Genomic DNA, 21,463 nt, shown 5'->3' with positions numbered 1-21,463 from the left:
AGTGGAGTTTGCTATTCACATATATCAATACCTGCACCTTGAATCTCAGCTGGAAACAAATAAGCAAATAATGTTTTTGTTTTTTTTTTATAAAATTTTTATTGGGTTTTCACATTTTGATAGACATACAAACATAAAAAGACACAATAAAACACGTATAATTTCATAAACTTACTTTCATTCCCTTCTTTCCTTGACTTCCCCACACCCCCTTTCCACCTTCCAATTTCCTTAATTGTCTCAGCAAATTATTTTCTCCCGTCTCTTAAATGTTATTCTTATCTTTTCTTAAAGTTTATTACTTTTTCTTGGCCCAATTTTGCTTATCCAGCTTTATACATTAAATACTTTCTCTAGAGTCGGCCTAAGTTCTCTCCCACAAATTCCCTCCTTAAAATGTTAAACCAAAAATCATATATTCCCTTTCTAAATCTCAGATTTTCACTACTCTACTCTCCCCTCCCCCCTTCCCCGGTTTCCGTCCCTTCCCAAACCAATGTCCTTAAAGAAAAGAAACCATTTTAGCCCGGATTTCTCACATCCGAGGCCCTTAAGCCCCAGTTGGTCTCTCTCCACCAGTTTTGTTGGCAGTCCATTTTGTTGACCTTCTCTTCTCGAGGGGGTTCTGCCATCCACCCCTCGTATTTCCCTCTTTCCAAGTCAACCCAGAGCAATTTCTGGCCAGGATCAATCAGTCTCCCATACTCCAACCTAAAGAAGAAGTCCCGATCATAAATGTCTGTTTTTTTATAATCCAATATTCGAGTTATTCCAGGGGCTTCTTCCTTTATCTTTCTCTCCTTCTGCAGATTTGTAATCCACTGGTCATCTTCTTTACTTCCCTTGTTTCCAAAGGTTACAGGCTCTTGGTTGGTTTTTTTCACTTGCATTTCCTCTCCTCTCTCTTCTTCTTTTTCCCCCAGCTCCAAGATTATCTTTTCTTCTGCAGCTGCAGAGTTTTTTTCCATCCACTTTGTGTCATCGACAGAGTTGTTTAGTTCAAGATTGAAGGTCATCAATTGTTCAGTCATGAGAGTACTGTGCTCTTGTAGAGTTCCCACAAGACAAAACATTCTTTTTATCTCCGCCCATACTTTTCCTTCTGCAGCCATTGCAATGTCTTTAGTTCCCTCCAGGGGGATTTCCATCAATTCCTTTCCAACAGTCCGTTACTTTGTTGTTCACAGTCACCTTGTTTCCAATCAGTTCACTTTTAATGTAGCACTTTTAATCCAAAAAGATATTATTAACACAGTTCCAATCTTTAATCTCCCGTTTGACAGCTCTTTTGACAGCTGTCAAACTCCTTGTTCTTTTTCTCGGGCTCACACACAGGGCACTTCCCGGGTCTAGGGGGGGGGGTCAACCCAAAAAGAAGACCTCTGAAATTCCTCTCTTTTCCTCTCTTTTCCTCTCCAGCGCAAATACTTCTTAATCCAATTTATGAAAGTTATCTATTTAAACACCAGCGTCTTTTCCGACCTAGTGATCTCTCTTTGCTTTAGGTCCTTTAGTGGGGGGGGGGGAGTGTGGACTTCCTTTTTAACACGTCCCCCCGATCGTACTTAAATTCAAAAATAAAGTCTTTTAGTGCCGAAATTTCCTTCTACTCACGGGTTACATTTTCCAGTCCAATTTCAGGAAGAAAGATAGCGCTCTTCGGTCCTGGCTCGCGGCTTCGCTCCGCCGAGGTAGCGATGGACTCTCAGCACCACGCCGCTCCCCAGTCCACTCCGCAGCCTTTAAAAAGGCTCTTCGCGGGTCGGGGAGGGCGCTTAAGGTGCCCACCGAGTCACGAAGTCCGCAGGCTTCCGCGCCTGCGGTTTTTAAGGGTCCCCGTGTCGCCGGCACGGCAAGACCCGTCCTCGACGGAGCCGATTCCCTCCGGAGCTCGGAGAGAATCCGCCATTACCCGTTCGCGCTATCCCGGAAGTCCGCAAATAATGTTGTTGTTTTTTAACGCCGAAGTGCAGTTAGCGCTTGCATATAGTCATGATGTCATTATTTGTGCGGGAAAATGGAATATTGGAGAGAAGAAGTACAACTGTAAGAGAGATCTTCTATAAGGAAGCTGCTTAAACAGGATCATGCTTCAGTTTTTATTCTCAGTTATAACTGAGCCTTAGAAATTGTATTTATTGGCTTCTGCTTGGCTTCTGTCACATTTAAAACAGCCATCTGTCTAACCTTCCTCAGAGGGCTGCCATGCCAATAAGTTAGATCAAAGCTGCAGAGCTCTTGGTTGCTGGAAGGGTGCCATGGAATGATAACATTGCATTTGTTTGGGTGTGATGGTGGAAAACCTGGATATTAATACTATATAACAATATCTCTTTTTTTAATAGAAATCATCGACGATATCACCAATTTAGTAGAAAATACCGACAACAAGCTGCGCAACCAAACCAAACGTGTAATGACAGTGGACAGAAAATCATCTTCTTGTGGTAAGATATGGTTTGACTTAAAGGTCTACTTTTTAAATATATATTTTTTAATTAGAAGCCATTTTGTAGCTTCTAATTATTGGCCTGAAGCAGTATAAATCTTTTTTCACTGCCTTCTTGTAATGGTTAATGGCAGTTAATTAAGCATGGTTTAAGCAGCTACTGCTTTTGAGAAAGAGTGTGAGGAGAGAGAAAAAGAAGACATGATAGAAGAGGAGTAAAATTAGTATCCTCATATAGAGAAGGGGAGTTATTTGTAGAAGTGATTCCATTTGGTAAAATGCCTGTGCCTACAGATACCCTACAAAGCAGTGTTCTCTTCTGTGAAGGCCACCAATGTTGCAATTTTTGTTTCTACTATTGCACTTTCCATATTGTCAAACATAATAAACCAGACATAGCCAAACTCCCCCCCCTACATCATTTGGGACTACAATTCCCATCATCCCGGACCACTAGTTGTGTTAGCTAGGGATGATGGGAATTAAAGTCCCAAACATCTGGAGGGGCGGAGTTTGCCTATGTCTGTAATAAACTGTATGTTGCCGGTTAAGCCACATGTGTACATAATTTTAAATCTTTATTTTCTTGGCACATGATAGGTATAGGATATTTAGTACCATTTCGTTTCCATATAATACGTTGGTTTAGTGCAGGGTTTCCCAAACTTGGGTCCCAAGCTGTTTTTGCACTACAATTCCCATCATGGGATGATGGGAATTGTAGTGCAAAAACAGCGGGGGACCCAAGTTTGGAAACCCTGGGTTAGTGCAAAACAGTATGAAACACTGGTCAGGCTGATAAAATACAACTGAATACTCTTCTATGATTCCTTGATGTTTCAGATAACTGCATGTGTTAAATTTCAAAAGACTTAGATCTAAAACCAATTGTGTGGGGCAGGGGAATCCTTGATCTTCATTGTTGAGTTTTGTGTTCACAGTGCACTTAATTTACTGAATGTCTCTTAAATGACTTAAGCAAAAAAGAAGGAAGGCCATCAAGTTAGACTCTTCAACTGCACTTAGAAAGAATAATTCTGTGTTTGTTAGAAGTATTTGTATCCATCCTTCTGTCTGGCAGAAAAGACTTCAATGCCACGGACAGTAAATGGAAATTAATAGTTAACAAACATAATATACTTGGTTAAGATAGTGGTGGTTCATGATGGCTCTGCGGGGAGGAGGGGATGATGATGGAAAATGTTTGATCTCCTGGCTTTAGATGTTGCTATAAATGTTGTTGTTGTTATTTATTAGCAACTTTACCATGGTACCGGGGGGCGGGAGGAGCTTCAGAAGCATAGAGTTTGTGCTAGCATTATTAGCATCAACATCTTAGGCCTGGTGGCAGTCAGCCATTTGATATTAAAGCCCTACAGATTGCTGTGTAGTTGAGTTCTGAATCTGAAAGCAGGGATTTGCTCCCGTATCTAGTCGTGAAATCATATAGTGTAGGCTAGTGATATTTTTCCCCCTTCATCAAGCAGATGGCAGTTGCTTTTCAGATTGATTTGATTTTACCTAGCAACCTGGCTCTATGAAATGCTAAGAGTCAGAGAACAAAGGTATATTTCATCCAATAGTTCCAAGGACAATTAAAGATGACTTAGTCTATCCTCCACGCTTTCCCCTCTTTCCCTGCCAGTTCTTCCAGCTCACTAGAAATGCATATGAATGGTAAGATATAGGAATGGGTTGTATTAAAACCTCCCATTTCCTTCTGTTCCACAAGGGGGCATCGCAGCGAGATGTCTCTTTGCTTTTAGTTTTTATGGTGTCTTTAGGGGAGAACAAAAATCATGGCTTTAATTTCTATCACCTAAATCGGTATGCGCTGCGCTGTATTAACTTCTCACAGGAATATTATTTTTTTACGGTGTTCCTCAAACTTTGCTGCAAACTTTAAATAAATCTGCGGGGGTTTTAAAATGTGGATGACATCCTAAAAGAATGTCCCTAGAAAGTAGGAGTATGCCCCCAGCTCTCACCTTATTCATCATTCTGGTGCAGTACCCACATTCTTTGGCTATTTTTCTCAGAAAGTCAATTGGCTTGATAAATTCAGGGCTGCAAGTAATCAGGTTTGTTCAGCTGATGCAAAGTATATATATTCTGACGGGTGAAAGTTCCATCCGCTTTATTTTTAGTATTGCGGGGAGCTTAGTTCAGTGTGACATGAAGTCAGCCTTTCCTGTGGCCGGTTTGCCAGAAGATTGTGCCAGCGTTCTTTCCAATAACTGCACGGACAGTTGCCTTGGGTCTGAACCAAAAGATGATTTCCCTGAAACAACTTTTTTCCTGGTTTATGAACTGTTCCATTTTGCTCTTTGCTCCTTTTCATGTTCCCTAAGCCCAGATATCTGGGTATTTGGAATCACTTTCCACGATGTTACTACCATTTGGTTTGTGATGTTGGCAGATCTTATTCCATGAAGTGTGTGTGACACCTCATACCGATAGCAGAGCAATGGACCAAGTTTGGAGAAGGGGCATAAAAACATAGTAACTTCTTCTTGTAAGATGGGAGGTGGTTTCTTATTTCAGCTGCTATTTACATAATAAAAATATGCATTAACTTCATTTATGAAGTTAAGATCAGTCTAATTTGGCCCTGAGACATAGAGATAACTTGTCTGGATGGTGACCAACAGTGGCCTTTGGCTGCACTGGGGCCCTGTAACTGTTGAGCTGTCATTTATTTCAGATTCAGACTCTGGGACTGCTTCTCTCATATATCATCCCCTTATGCCTGTCAAAATGTTTGTGCTTTTTGAGGACTTCAACTGCTGTGGCATGTTAATCAGAAGCTCAGATAATTATGCCCAGCATGCTATGATTTGCAGAGTTCAAGACCCTAAGCAGCAGTGGACGCTCACAAGACAGCATCGTTTCATACATATTTCTTTCTTCTTTATATCTTGTCAAGAGCATCACAGATCCTAATATGCTCACCTCCCACCACCATCAGATGCACTCTCTCCTTTTCCCCTTCTCCTCTGGTGAAGTGGAGTAAACGATAAGTTGCTTGACTTGCCAAGGTCACCCAAACAGCCCCATGGCATGGCTATCATTAAACCTGTATCTCTGGAATTCTATCCCAATGCTTTAATCACTGAGCAACCTCTTTGTCACTTGGCAGAAGTCCATGGTGAAAGCATTCAGAAAGAAATAGTCTGGACACTAAAATCCTTCCAACTCCCACAGTCTCCCCAAAGAAAAATAAACCCCGAGCTTAGTTAATATTTTGTCTCGTTAGGCTTCCAAGAGCAGAAATCTAAAAATTTAGAGAAGACGCAGGATTGTGAGCTACTCTGGTAGGCAGTTTGGATCTGATACTCATAATTATATCCTTGTTATTTACTCTTTCTTTAAACTCAGAAGAGGATTTGGCATGTCTAGTGAGAAAATACTGTTGTGTCTCCCCCCCCCCCCCAGCCTTTCACCTTAAAGAAATGGGTAAGGGGAGTCTAGCATGCCTATGCAGGCTGGGTGAGCGGAAGAGGCCAGCAACACCTAGTTAATTACATTTGCATATGCAGCTGTTCAAATAGAGCCTCTCTGGTGCCTGCTCTCACCTCGTGGGGGATTTGGAGCAGCTGTTGCTAGACCCGGCAATCTGGCTCTGCCATTGGAGGGCTGGGGTGCGTCCCCGGGACGCCCCCTCAACCATCTATCATTTCAAAGGCCAAGTAATTAGTTATATTTGAATACAAAGAGGGGAAACCTGGCATTGTGTGAACATCCAGGGGCAGCTGCTTATAGTTTGGTTTCCAAGGATACGTGTCCAGGAGTTAAATCACTGCTTGATATTTCTGGAAAAAGTGCAGAAATGTGATAATCAGAATTTGATGCCTGCTGTTTATTTTATAGCACATCCTGCAAGTCGGTGGAGGCTTCCCTGTGATTTTAGGTGGTTGTTTAATTTTCCTTTAAAAACAGAGAAAAAAAATACAATTGGCTATCGTGCTGAGGTTCTGTTGAGATCATGACTTAGTTTGTTTTGTTTTGTGGGAGCTGGGTGAAAATCATATGTGGCCCGCTTTCCTGATTCTGCATGCATTTTTCTGAAGCTCTTTAATTCCCTTCACCAGAAAGACGGGTGTTTCAAAAGCAGATGCTAGGCAGCAGAAATATAGGGTGCAGATAATGGAAGGATAGTGGAAAGCTCCAGGATAAAGACTTTCTCCACTTATAAGGGCAATCTTAAGGTGCACGTCAGCCTCCAAAATAGAGATGATAAGGATTCATAGTATTTCATTCCTAAAAGCAAGGACATTCAGGGTGCTTTTTCTTGGTTAAAGATACCTTGGTTAACATACCCTGTTCCACCTGAAAGATTTTGCATATCCAACCAGCCAGTCTGATGCTGTTGCTGCTTTTCCTTCCCCCCTCTCCTTCTTTGTTTTCATACCTGAAACAAAACTGAGAGATCCATTAGGAGCAGTGCAAATATCATTCCCTCCACCACATGAAACCATGTGCGATGTGAACTCGCCCTTCCTCATGAGTGCCTGATTACATGCTGGGCTGATCTGTAGCATTTCTGAACCTCAAGAAAATGGCGGGACAGTCACATAAACCAATAGTTTGCGTAGTTGGCTGTTCATGCTCAGGGCCTGTTTGTGTAGTAGAGGAGAGGGACCAGCTCATGTTTGCTCTTCATTGTGCAACTGCAGCCCTACTGTTGGGCTATGATCTGGGGCCGAGGCATTGACCATTTTTTCAAATAAATGAGGAGGCCAATCTTGAGGAAAGCATCTGAATCCACAGTGTTGTGGGGTGGATTTCACTGTCTCATTGCTGCTGTAGATGGTGTTCAGTAACTCTATCCTCCCTTTGGAGTCCTCAAAAAGAAGGAAGGGTGGAGTAAATGCCCCCCTCCCCCGCTTTCACCAAAGAAATACAACTGCAAAGTAATTGATTGCCAAAACAGTGGTGAGTGACAGTGTGGATCTGTGATGCCTGTCCTGTAGATGTACATGGGACTGTAATATTTGGAAATGAGGGACACCTATCATTTCCCTGCATTCATCCTGGTCTGCGGAGTCGGGGCCAGAGACTTCTGTGGTGCATATGTGTTTCATGGAAAGTGCCATAAGCCACACAAATCCCTGGTTACTCGAAAGGTCTTCTCTGTTGCAGTTTTCAGTCTTCCCAGTCGTATTCCTTGATGGCTCAATATAACATTTGATGGCCTTTTCATATTTGGCTTTGAAATGCGCTCCAAAGTTCTGCGGTCTCTCTCTCCCTTCATTTTGAGGGTTCAGATTTGCTCCTTGTCTCTGCTCTCTGTGGATTCTCATCGTGGAGCAGGAGAGACTGCTTTAGGGTGGGTTTATTTACCTAATAAACTGGCTCTTGTATCGTCTAGGAAATGCTGACATTTTTGAAAGAGGAACTCCTAGTAACAGGCAAACAAAGGTCCAGCAGTTAGGTCTGGTGAAACAACAAAATGAAGGTCAGCGAATATTGCCCTCAGCCTCTTTCCCGGTGGCCATGACAGCAGCGGAGGTTTATTTGAAGATCCCAGACTCAGAGTCATTGCTTGCATTGTCACCCATCTGAGCGTTCGAGTCTGTGCCAACAGTTTGGGATATTAATGTATTCCACAGATCAGTGAAAAAAGGAATTCCTCTGCACGTCTTTCTTTTCTTTTCTTTTCTTTTTTTGTTTCCCCTAATTTCCCCCCCTCTCACTCCTTTCCATACACTTTGTTTGCAGTGCCTTTGTCTGGTGGATGTTGCTGGGCATTTCTAATGAGAAAGCAAAGAATTGTGGAGAGGGAGGGGGAGGGCTGTGTTAGCACTTTTAAAACATAAGGTGAAAGTTTTTTACAAGCTAGTCAGGTGCATAGAAATTCGTATTCTAGTTGGGATTGTGAATGCAAATATACAGTAGAAAGCTCCCTTTCTGACACATAAATCTCATTGATTTGCTTCCTGGAGCAAGAAAGTACTTTAGGAAAAATTAAACACTGCTGCTCCACAGGATGCCATGCCTCAGTGCTTCTTTAGTATTCATCCGTGCTTCATTACCACAGCCACCTCTCAGCCCACCCTGAGCAGCTGCTAAAAGGGGCAAAATTACAGCAATTCATACTGCGGGTGACTTACTGCCAGGGAATAATTGGTTTCTGTTTGCAAGGGACATTATCACAGCGAAGCTTGGAAAACAGAAATTGTTTGCTGGTTTTGGGGAGGGGGGGGTGTTCAATGGAATGTATTTATCAAGATTTTCACAGGATTTGTAGAAAGGGCAGCTCAATGGAAAGAAAAGCTGTTGTTGTTCTTGCGAAGAGACAATTATCTAATAAAGAAATGGGTCAGGCAAAGGAATTTGCACAGGTTTCTTAAACGTATCTGTTTATGCGGCTTCCCTAGCAGGAATTGTACTTAATACTTAGATATTTTTTTAATATATTCTTTGATCCTTCATGGAAATGTTAATGAGACGAAATGGGCTAAAGAGCTCTCCAGACACTGCCTGGAGAGGGAGGAATGAAATGCAGACCCTCTGGAGGGCTTCTGACACACAAGAAGTCCCTTTGTTTCCTGTTTTACAAAACAGAGACATGTCTAAAATCAGCAGCAAAAGAGAGCAGGCTGAAGAGGCAGTGCCGAAGACTAGGCTTTCTATATTTTAAAGGGGGGGGGATTGTTTGTTGCTGGCTGTGAATGCCTTGGCGTGCTTGATGGGCAGTGTTCTGTGGCTGTTTGAAGTCCAGAATGAAGGTACTCAGAAGATGTGAGCAGGATGTGGTTAGGCCGTCTTTCACTTAGACTTAATTAAGAATCTTGCAGGCTTTGTCTCTTGGGGAGCCTGTTTCTGTGAATAGGGAGCTTGGCCCCAAAATTGTATATACCAGGCCCACTGCCTTTGTGTTGGGTTGCCAAACTGAAGACAGTAGCAAGTGCAGGCCCCATGTTGCTGGAGGTCATCCTCTTGTTCGGAGAAGTGAGCCCACATCCCCAAGAGAAAGCGAGAGGAGCTGGAGGGAGTCTTTCTTAGGAACTGGAGAGTAACCAACCTTTATATATGTGTGCGTGTGTGTATATAAATAAAAAGCCAGTGGGAGGTAGAAGAGGTTTTGTAACACTTTCCAGCAGATGATTGTTTAGCCTTAAGGAAGGTCAGAGGCTAAACCACAAAGGGCAAACACTTTTCCTCAAGGAGTCAACACTGGGTCCATTTCTGTATGTGGGACTATATCTGGGGTTTCATACCCAGATATTAATGAGTCCAGGTATACAATTTATAAGCTATGATGTTCCCTTCTAGAGGAGTCAGATTTATTTTTAATACTTTAATGATTAACAAAAAAGATTCATTGTTATTTTGGTTTTTCACAGGAGAAATCCTAGCACTTTGAGAGTGTTGTCCAAAGCTTAATGGCTGGCCTTCCATTTCCAGGAAAAGCCTAAACTCCTGGTTATGGTTTTAGATAAGCCATAAGGCCAGCCCTTTCTATTCATTTGCATGAGAATTAATGCCTATAGAAGTGACCATATCTTGCCTCTTAGTTCATCAGAGGTCTTGGTAGTTGTGACTGTGTTCAGGGGAGAGAAGTCGAACAGGTGAATAGTGAGGTGGCCTGGATAGGCACTTGAAGGACTCTCTATCCTCTATCGCATAGGCTGTGAATATGATTGGATGAGGTAGGTCAGGAGCAGCTGCTGTGTTCCCCTCCAGATGGTCTGACCACCCTGCATCATTGGCAATGCTGTCTGCGGTTGATGAGTTGCAGGGGGACCAGGTTGGCTACCCTCAAGGTAGGGGTAATGTCTCTGCTACAAAAGCAACTGAGAAGAAACTTGGACCATGCTCTTAACTTGCCATTCACGAGGCACAATGATAGTGTCTAACTCTGTGCATTCCTGCACAAGACTGATAGTTTTAAATCTGTTTCATTCTGGCTTTAGGCCAGATTTGAGCCCAGAGACTTCTCTGCTTGTAGTGGACAATCTCAGCTGTTGCTACTATACCTGCTGATCCCATTTGACAGTAGCATCCTTCTGGTGTGATTCTGCTTCCTTTCTGACGGGTATAAGAGGGTATTATTAACAGCTGTTCAGTCTATTTCCCCACCATTCTTGTTGCTGTTTTGGGGAGTGGAGATCCACTTGTGAATCAGCGTCTAAAAGCTCTTGTGGTTAGATAACGTGGAATAGACTTTAAGCAGAAGGCAGACAAGACTGAAGATGCAGTGCTTCCTTCCATTCATATTCACTTAAAAGATCAGGTAAACGTAAAGGTACCCCTGCCCGTACGGGCCAGTCGTGTCCGACTCTAGGGTTGCGCGTTCATCTCGCTCAAGAGGCTGGGAGCCGGCGCCGTCCGAAGACATTTCCAGGTCACGTGGCCAGCATGACGAAGCTGCTCTGGCGAGCCAGCACCAGCGCAGCACACGGAAACGCCGTTTACCTTCCCGCTGGAGAGCGGTCCCTATTTATCTACTTGCACTTTGGGGTGCTTTCGAACTGCTAGGTAGGCAGGAGCTGGGACCGAATGACGGGAGCTCACCCCGTCGCTCGGGGATTCGAACCGCCGACCATTCGATCAGCAAGTCCTAGGCACTGTGGTTTAACCCACAGCGCCACCCGTGTCCCAGATCAGATACCTAACCTAGAAATGTCCCTAGTGGCCATGGGTGCTTTTTCCACTTACACTCAATATTAGCTGCTGCAACTCTTATTGGAAGGTAAGATCTTCCTGGTGCTGGGGGTGGGGGGGGGGTCATCACTCATACTTGAATAATCTTAGGAATTTGAGTTCTATAATATGCTTTGTGTGAACATGCCTGGAAGCTTAGCTTATGCAAAACTTTACTTGTATGATGAGGTCTGAGACACTGCCTGCATATTTAAAAATTCCACTGGTTACATGCTTGCTTTTTAAGAACAATTCATGGTGGTTATTTATGAAGCCCTGCATGGCTAGGTCACAGGTAATTCAATAAACACATGTCATATTAAAGTATTCCACGTGTTTGGATCTTAAGGAGAGTTTCCTACTCTGTATATTTCTTTTTCCAAAGAGAGGGAGGCATTTAGTGGAGGCGTTCGTATTGAGAAATTTTGTTCTTTCATAGCAATATTAAAAATAGAACATCGGGGGCTGGAGTTTCTAAGTTTACTCTCAAGCTGAGTTGCTGTAGCCCTTCACTCTCTCTGCCGATACTTGTGCACACAGGAAAAGAGAAGAATATTTGCACATGGATTAACATTTTCTAGAACTTATTGCCATTTGTAGAGCAGGGAGAAAACAACAGGATTAGGCAGAGATTCGAATTAACATACAGTCATTTTGGATTCTGGTTTATGAGGTGAATTCATAGGTTTAATTTGCTGCCATGCAGTTTCCACAATGAGTTGCATTTGGAATGAGTTGCAGTTAAAAAAATTTTGGGTGAGAGAAACAGTCAGACTTCTGATTAACTGAGGCAACCCTAGTTAAAACTAAGGGTGAGTGCCCAAAACAAAATCCCTTATACTTTATAGCAGCCTCCCTCAACCTTGGGTCCCCAGATGTTGTTGGACTACAACTCCCATCATTCCTAGCTAGCAGGACCAGTGATCAGGAATGATGGCAGTTGTAGTCGAGGGTTGAGAGGGGCTGCTTTATAGGTATTAGAGTATGACTTGGAACCTTGGGGTTCATTACTACTACTACTACTACTAATGTTTTTCAAAGTTTTAATACATACATGTTCTACATATTTCTTCCATCCATTCTTGTTGAATCCATATGAGCATCTTTCTGTCCTCAGTTACTGCAGAGCAGAGCAAATCCTTCTTTAAATATCTGAAGATTTTTCAGTGCAGAACTGAGATTGGCAATATAGCTTTGCTTAAACTGTACGAGTAATAGCAGCTTCCTACTTTAGGGTTTGGTTGCTTACATCTCCCTGTGTTTAAATCCCTTCCTCTCATAAGCTCTTTCAACATCACTGAACAAGGTGGTTCAGTGGATTAAATGTTGGACACCAGAAGCCCTTCGGCAAGTCACTACCTCTTGGCCCTCTTTCTCTATATCTGCAAAAAGGGGATAACCCATGAGTGGATGTTAGTGAATGAATGAGGTATGGAAAGTTCAATTGCAAGTTTAAATAATCAGTTTGCACTCTTGTGGCTGTTTTATAACAACTATATGATCCACTTGTGGAAGCCTTTTGGTTTTCTTTTGTTGTTGATCAGGCAAGGCTCCCCTTTTGGACTCACTGCAGCACTTGTCCTTAGCAGTTTGCACCAAAGGACTGAGGAAGTAGCTTAGGGTTGGTTGTTTAGGTTTCCTCTCAGTAACTTTATCTGAACACTTTCTGTTCCTATCTACTTTCTCATGGATAATCTCCTTTCATTTTGTTGAACTCTTCCTGTAAAACAGTTTCTGCTGAATAGCACATGAGTAGTGGGCTATTTTCACATCATGCTATGCTTCAAGCTTCCTTCTGTGCATGTAAACCTATAAAGAGGCTCATCAGTTATTCAGCCACAGATAATTCTCATGCACGCTTAACATACCAAAGAGAAAAGTGTGTGTAAGGAAGAAAGTAGGCTGAGAGGAAAGGGGCAACACTCTTCCCTTATTTTCTCTCTTAACTGAATTTGATAACCAAAGCTACTGAGGACTGCTGAAAATTACAAAATCAGGAAAGGGAGGAGAATATTTGGGCTCCAGTTTGTGGCTGATAATGTTCATGACTGAATTATAAGGAGGAAAGAACTGGTAAAATCAGGAAGTGTAACTTGGTGTCAAGACAGACACAGAGTTTTTTCTAAGCACCCATTCTTACCAGGGCATGTATGTGTGTCTTTAGTGGACATGATCTATCAGAGTGATTTAGCCAGAGATGCATCTGCATTTTTGAAAAGGCTGTTTTTGCAGCAGCTAGCGATGATTTCTTTTGCACAAATAAATGTGTTCCTTTCCACTTGCCATACCATTGGTAGAAGAGTATTGGAAGCTTCTGTAAAGGTTCTTGATAGCAGATTATCCAAATGCAGTTGATGAATGTTCACTGTCAGGAGCAGGAGATTTGGAGTCTGCATTTCCCAGAGTCTAATCATCTCATAGGGCAGCTGAGTGTGACTCCTTCCCCAATAATCTACTTAACTCAGTAGTTTTCCCCTCCTGTTGCCTCACAAGGAGAAAGAGGCTCCTAGGCTGTTTGCATGATAAGTAGCTTCAGACTCTCCAAGCCTTTGAAGGGAAAGCTGAGAGTTAATTGTGGCAGCTTGAACTAATGGTTTCCCATGTTTACTGGTAGGTTAAGTGAGAAAGAGAGCTTGAAAAACACCCTTCATTTAAGTGCAGTAATGGGCCTTACAGCAAATTTCAAGAGACAACATATTAATAACTATTCTCTGATCTGGGGGAAAGTGTTCGCCATGTTCCAAGGCTGATGGATTTGCAGGAAGAGTATGGATAAGTACATCAGGGTTTTCTCTTGGGGGAAATTAACTGGGAGATACTCTTGTTTAACTTTTTAAACATCTGCATAACAACTGTGGAGAGTTACCAGCAAGCTGAGTGACCTTTAGGTGATAATTGATCATGTCTCACGAAAGTCCAACTCACTGCATGTAAAAATGCCTACCTGTGTATGTAGGAGATACACATACCCACAGGGCTCATTTTACAGGTAAACCAAATATATGCTACTCCATAACTATTTTACAATGCTGTGCTTTAGGTTTGTGCTGTTCATTTAAGTTTAGAATCATGGTTAGAAGCATTGTATTTGCTGTCAAGTGGTAAAATAATTCCTGCATTTTCATGCGAAAAACAGCCCAAGAAGTGTTAATATCTTCAGCAGATTTATTAGACTGTACATAATCACGATGTCTGAAAACTTTACATAGAACTTAAATGCTTAAAAATCATCCCAGTTTCCAGGAACATTACAGGATGGTGCACCCTGGGCCACATCATAATATACAGAACTAGCACTGGTTTGAGTTACTTAGGTATTCTGGAAACCAATTTAAGGTGAATTATTTCGAGACACTCCATTCAGGTGTGCAACATGAGCATGGAGCAATTCTGGCAGTAGACTTGTAACAGCTGTTACAAGCTGTTAGGCAACTGCGATCAAATTTGCAAGCTTAAAGGAATGACGCAAGCAACTGTGGCTGAGTGTATCATTTGTATCCCTTTTTTCTAATAAAATTGTGGTGTGTTCTTGGAGTCCCAGATGTCTCTAAATTGCATTGTTACCCAGTTTATAGATCAGTGATTCCTTGACATGGATTGATGATCTAGTAACAGGTCACAGGAGGCTTGTGGTGCTACCGCCAAAGTTTCAGCAATGAGCCTTGAAGAGAAGCACAGCAAAAGGCGCTAATGGGGCTTCACTTTAGAAAGTTAGGCATGTGTTGGTGGTTCTCCAGTAGGGCTGCAGGGGTGCGACACAGAGTAGGATATATTTGGTCTTAAGTCATCTACCTGTAAAATGAGTCAGAGAGGTGTGAGATCATACTCGTGATGTGAGCTGGGAAGGGGTGACAGAGGGACCCCATTTTTTGTTTTATGGTATGAGGACAACATGCCAGCAATGTCTGATGCAATTAAAACTTAATAAAGATAAGGTGCGAGCTCATATTGGCTAGATTGAGCTCTATGGCTCTTGAAGCCAAGTTGGCATGATCTGTGCATTCTTTCAGCCCTGATGAAATGAAAAGTGAAGGAATGTTGCATGAAACAAATCAGTTCGGATACTTCAGCAAAATCTCACTTGTGTGCTTTGAGAGTGGAGGGGAATGCATCCCAGTCTGTTTGATTCTCATTGCCAAGTATTCAGTCAGAGATGCTGGAGTCTCTTGCCTCTCTTGCATTAGGCTTGTGTCGGAACTGATGGACAAGGGTTCACCAACAGTCGCAGGACTGGAAAAGAAATGTATATCCTCCTAGCTATAGGACGGCTTGAGTTGCTTAAATGAGGATTTAGGAACATAAATACTGAGGGTTAGATGATGCACTTGTGTTCTCTTGCTTTGTATAAAACATTAGATTCTGTCTTGAAGAGTGAATATGTATTATCAGGCAGAGCATAAACTCAAAGTGTGTGTGTTAGTGGAATTATTAATATATTATTTAATATCTGCATTTCCCATGGGATGTGTGCATTAATCCATCACACAAAAATCTGTTTGCTTCATAGGTTTGTTCTCTTCAAGATGAAAAATTATGTAGCTGGAATTTTTCATGCTTAATTTCTCAAAAACTGATTTATGATGGCAGTGGAGCTAAGAGTTTTTCATATGTGATAACAGGGCTATGATGGAAATAGAGAATATGAGCCTGGGGACTGGGTAACCCATACTGAAATGTTTATTGCTGTCTTTGAAATGCAACATATTAGGATGAAGATGTGTCTTGGTAAAAGAGAACAGAGCAGTACCAGGCCTAGGGGATATTTTTAGTCTTCCAATAACTGAATGCATTAAAGAGAAATCACTTTCATTGTCATACTGTGATCAAGAATGTAGAAGTATTCCAGGGACCACAAGGCCCATAAGGATCTAATATTTTCAATATACCCTTCTATTTGGGTATAGACCTTTTTTGCATTAACATGGGGGAAAAAACCTAGCCAGTGTATTTCTCCCAAAATATCCTTTCTTTTTGTTGTGCTGATGTAGTCACCTGAGTTAGGGCTCACTTTTTCCTTTGCTGGAATGTCTACGTGCCTGCTCATATGTTGTGCACGAAGAAGACAATAATTCTAAATAAAATGTCTATTCTGTAAAAGGTAAAGGGACCCCTGACCATTAGGTCCAGTCACGGACGACTCTGCGGTTGCGGTACTCATCTTGCTTTACTGGCCGAGGGAGCCAGCGTACAGCTTCAGGTTCATGTGGCCAGCATGACTAAGCCACTTCTGGCGAACCAGAGCAGCACACAGAAACACCGTTTACCTTCCTGCCAGAGCGGTACCTATTTATCTACTTGCACTGCGTGCTTTAGAACTGCTAGGTTGGCAGGAGCTGGGACCGAACAACGGGAGCTCACCCCATCGTGGGGATTCGAACTGCTGAACTTCTGATCGGCAAGCCCTAGGCTCTGTGGTTTAACCCACAGTTTATGCCACATTTATGGGTGGGTGGTTTTTTTGTTGGTGTGGGGGGGAATAGAGACCAGGTTGCAGTAGCTTGGTTGAGAGCATGCTCAAGTGGCTGTTGCTGAACTCACAACTGGAGGTACTCACTGTTCCAATTTGAGCAATTGTTGTGGCTCAGGAAAGGGCTTTCATGACGGCAAAATCATGGTACAGTCCCAGTGTGAGGGTGCTAGTTAATACAAGCAGCACTTGCATCTCAGTGCTTCCTGGCTGCTATCTCAGCATGCTTCTGCATTATTGAGGGTAGGGAGGTAACCAAACTGTGCATCTCTTTAGTTATTGCCTTATCTTACTATAGAAAAAGGTAATCATGCTGCAGCAGTTTGCCTCTTGGCGGCCATGTGAACTGCAGCACAACGAGAGCAGGTGGAAAGAGTGAGTAAATCGTCGCAGTGAGCAAACGAGCAGGTAGCTGAGTGGCCCAAGTGGTCTTTCCCTGCTCCCCTGTCACTGCCACCACCCACCTGCTTGCTTGTTAGCTCATTCACATGCACAAGCAACAAACTGAGGAAAGCCCAGGGTCCTAGCAGGGAACCTGGCTGAGCAAATGAGCAGGCCAGCCATCAGGCCTTCATGTGCTTCCTCTTGCTGCAGCCCTTTGTCTGCCATCACTGTCAAAAGGCACACTTCCTCCTCTTCATTCCTCTGTGAGGGGTGGCCAAGGAGGAAATGGGATTGTCTTAGAATTGTAGAGTTGGAAGGGATCCCTGAGGATCCTCTAGTTCAACCCCCTGCAATGCAGGAATCTCAGCTAAAGCATCCATGACTGATGGCCATCCAATCTCTGCTTAAAAACCTCCAAGGAAGGAGAGTCCACCACCTTCCAAGAGACTCTTCCCAATGTTTAGCTGGAATCTTTTGAAGATGGAAACAACATTTGCTCATGTCGAGACCACAAGGACTGTTCTCAAATATTATAGACAGAGGCTCTTGAGATTACACTTTTGGTCAACTAATATCCTTATTTGCTCACAGCTTCCCTCATTTCATAGCCAGCAGTGGGAGCTCCTTATGTTTTTGGAGCTGCAGACTGTGGGCTATAGGCATTTCAAATTATTCTTTTCCCACAACGCTACACAGAGGCAGTTTGTATCCTGTGAGTAATTTTTTTGCTTATGCTTTTTATTTATATGTTTGTCACTGAATCATGTCTGTTGTCTCTTGTTTAGTTTCATTTTATTTTCAAGCTAACAGGGCTCTATCAAGTAGTAGTTATGAACATACCTGAGTGTTTGTAAGGGTAGAGGTATGAGTGGAAATACCACCGAGAGACAAAGTAATATCTTTTGACTGGACGGCTACATGAAATGGAAATGTTTCAAAATATGCTCAAAGCAAGCAATCCTGATTGGAAAGGTTTGCTCTAAATGGAGGGTTTGAAGCAACTCTTCTTTCTGGAAAGAAAATAGGCCGTCTTTGAAATTCCACTTGGAAATAGCGATGCATATTATCTGGCATTGATTTCTCTTTTAGAAAAGTAGCAACAGATTATATATATATATATGATGGAACCAGAAATGGAGGTCTAACAATGATAGATGAGGGGAAACACTTATCTCATTTCCTCTCATTCAGTTGGGTTATGCATGTGGTTTGGGACCATAAACTCTAGGGATTATTTCATCATAGAGACAATAAACATTTTGGACTGAAAACTCACTACACACTTTTTCTGACTGAGTTTGACATGCAGGAATTCTCATGGACTTCTGCTTTTTATTTTCTCTTCTTCTCATTACTTTGCCAGCCAGTCTCAGTGAAAAAGAAAAGAGAGTTTCTTACCAACTGTTGGATTGGGCTGTGAAGATTTTGAAACTGTTGTATCTGCACACATTTATATCTGATTGACATTCCTGTAGAGTGATTATATCTTTAATCATTTTTAATCTTTCATACTGGAATGGTGATCATAAATAAATGCATAAAACAGTCTCAGGTGTTTCCGTGATTAAAGAATGCAGCTTGCCTTGTTTGATCTTGGAGGAGCTGTTGGGGTCAACGGTTCATACAATAAAGTTGATGGTGGCCCTGGAGGAAGATGTTATTAAATCAAAGGTGCAGGTTGTAATCCTTCTGGGCAGACTCTGTCTTGCACTTGGGATGTCTACAGTGCCTAGAAGAATGACAGTTTTAAAATGTGCACAGGCGTTGATTTAGCACTAAGAACTGTTGTTTACAATACAGCCTGAGTTGGAAACTGCAGCTATTTTATCAAAGTATTATAAATCACTTAAAGCATTTTAAATCAGTTAAAATATGGATAAAAATGGAAGACAAATTGCACTTCAGACCTGAGCAACATATTGCACTTATGTGACACTATAAATTTAGACCAGAACTGGTAATTCATGCAGGTTAGGGAGTGGGTGGCGCTGTGGTCTAAACCAGTGAGCCTCTTGGGCTTGCTGATCAGAAGGTCAGTGGTTCGAATACACACAACAGGGTGAGCTCGCCTTGCTTTGTCCCAGCTTCTGCCAGTCTCGCAGTTCGAAAGCACACCAGTGCAAGTAGATAAATAGGTACTGCTGTGGCGGGGAGGTAAATGGCATTTCCATGTGCTCTGGCTTCCATCATGGTGCTCCATTGCGCCAGAAGCGGTTTAGTCATGCTGGCCACATGACCCAGAAAGCTGTCTGGCCACATGACCCGGAAAGCTGGCTCCCTTGGCCTGAAGCGAGATGAGCGCCACACCCCATAGTCAACTGTCCAGGGGTTTTTTACCTACCTGTCATATAGGTTCTTGAGATTTTTATGGAGGTGCTCAGGCCCAGTCGTTAATTGAAACCCCACATTATAATTTTATATGGTTCAGAAACATAAAATTGCTAAAAAGAGAAATGAATTAAAAAGCAGTGTTGCACAACATCTGCCTTTGTTTAGCTAACGGCAGGCAGAATTGTAGCAAGAGCGTCTGTCTCTTACTCGGCGCTTGTTAGTTGACAACTGTGTTGCAAATTTCATTTTTAGTTCACACTGGCATCCACAGGAGACACAGAAAATGTATCGGTAGCTTACACAAATAGGTTTTATCTTCCAACTTTTAAATCTGGAGAAACATTAACTTCACTTATGCCTTGCATGGTGTGTTAATTTTGACAAAGCCCTGTATGCTAGGTGGGATTTTGTAGCAGTGCTACTTTCCAGAACAATCCAGATATTTACATTAAAAAATGTGACTTATAAATAAGCATTTACTATTTTATTTAGTTCTTGTGATAAAGATCCTTTAATGAAATATTGCTACTAGGTTTCCATAATTTGGTCAGTAATCAAGCAGTTCCATTAAACCTGCCTTTTTTAAAATGGATTTTTTTCAGTATGTTATCATCATGTCTGGGGCTATTGTCCATCTGTGCATCACATTTACCATTTATATACTAGTAATCACATCTTTTCAACTTCCAACTTCTGAAATTGAATGGTGCAAAGGTATGTGTTTTTTTATCACAGATTTGACTCTCTGTTTGGTGCCAAACTTGTTCTAGGAAGCCTAGGTATTTATACATTTTCTCAGGCTTCCTGGATAGTTTTTGAAGGTTGCTATTTCTCAGCCTCAGTGCCCCATGTGTAAAGTGTAAGTGACCTACTGGGAACCTCTGTCACATAAGCCTAGTGGGAATTGTAAAGGGAAATTTGGAAGAGAATGTTGACTGGTTTGAATCAAAGCTGTCAACTTTTCCCTTTTCTTGCGAGGAATCCTATTCGGAATAAGGGAATTTCACTTAAAAAATGGGAAACGTTGACAGCTATGGTTTGAATACGACTGACTTCTGTGGTGGGGTCTTTTGGAGACAATTGAATAAGGAAAAACCTGTTCCTTCCTTGAGATTTGGGAATTGGGCTAACAGCCAATCCAATAAGCTTACATACAGACCCTCACCATTGGATGCAACTTTCTGAGTCTTCAGCAACCACTCACCTAAGCCTGCTCTTGATAACAAAAGTGGACTAAAGAGTTAACATTGTTTCCCAAGCTGTAACATTTAAAAAGGAGGTCAAAAGTAATAATGTGTCAGTTTCCTTGGTGCAGGAGGCCACATGTACACTTGAAATGTTTACACTGACACATCACTCAGGTGAAAGAGCCAGGCTGCCACAAAGTAATACAAGACCAATTCCCTAGAGAGGTGAGGGTATTTACAAATAAGCTACTTTGATGGTGTGGAATATTGACTTAAGTGACTGCAAAAGTGATCACTTACCCAACAGGAAAATGTCAGAAAGGGAAAGGGGGAGTGCATGGGGGAAGTGTCTCTTTAACAGCAACAGCAGACTGGTTTCGGTTAGATTTATGCATTCATCTTCTAGTTCAGTGTTGCTAAACTGGTGCTTTCCAGATGTTTTAGACTGCAACTCCATCATCCCTGACCATGAGCTGTTGTGGCTGGGGCTGCTGGGAGCTCCAAAACATCTGCAGGGCCATATTGGCTCTCTGTGTCTTACAGTTTGTTCTCTGATGTCTGGACACTCTGTTAATTAATTGGAGCTTCAACAGGAAAATGAAAAAGAATAACATGGAACGGCAGTTCTCTGGTTGCAGCCAATCTTTGCTCTCAAAAACTGGTGACATTTTGCATAGCAAGAGCAACTTGCCTGGGCATCTTTATCACCCATTCCCAAGGTGTTGAGAAAGCACCAAGAGAACTGCTCACTAACTTGGCAAGACTCTGGCACTTGGAAGCCCTGCAAGGCAGGAGACAGTGCCCATCATTGTGCAGTCCTTCTGTAATGTATGTGAGTGAGTAAAACAGACCCGAGTGACTCATTTCAGGGGTACATTTCTGTTTACATTTGCCATGCACGATTTTGCATATTTTCTTTGGAGGCCTAATTTCAGCCATCATGAAAGTAACTACTTCCCTTTTTTGAGGCATAGATCTCAAATTTGTTCTTTTCCA

General features: G+C 42.3%; 1 protein-coding gene across 1 annotated transcript in view; it reads left to right on the top strand.

The window, feature by feature from the left end:
* Nucleotides 1–21,463, top strand: part of STX8 (syntaxin 8) — an 80,021-nt gene that overhangs the window by 56,457 nt on the left and 2,101 nt on the right. Inside the window, exon 7 of the mRNA XM_081184500.1 lies at nucleotides 2,346–2,447. Coding sequence (XP_081040626.1) covers nucleotides 2,346–2,447 — 102 coding nt within the window. The remainder of the gene's footprint in view (nucleotides 1–2,345; nucleotides 2,448–21,463) is intronic.

Source organism: Podarcis bocagei, assembly GCF_964188305.1.
Source record: "Podarcis bocagei genome assembly, chromosome: 2".
NCBI classification, from domain to species: domain Eukaryota; kingdom Metazoa; phylum Chordata; class Lepidosauria; order Squamata; family Lacertidae; genus Podarcis; species Podarcis bocagei.
This window is presented reverse-complemented; position numbering and strand designations above follow the sequence as displayed.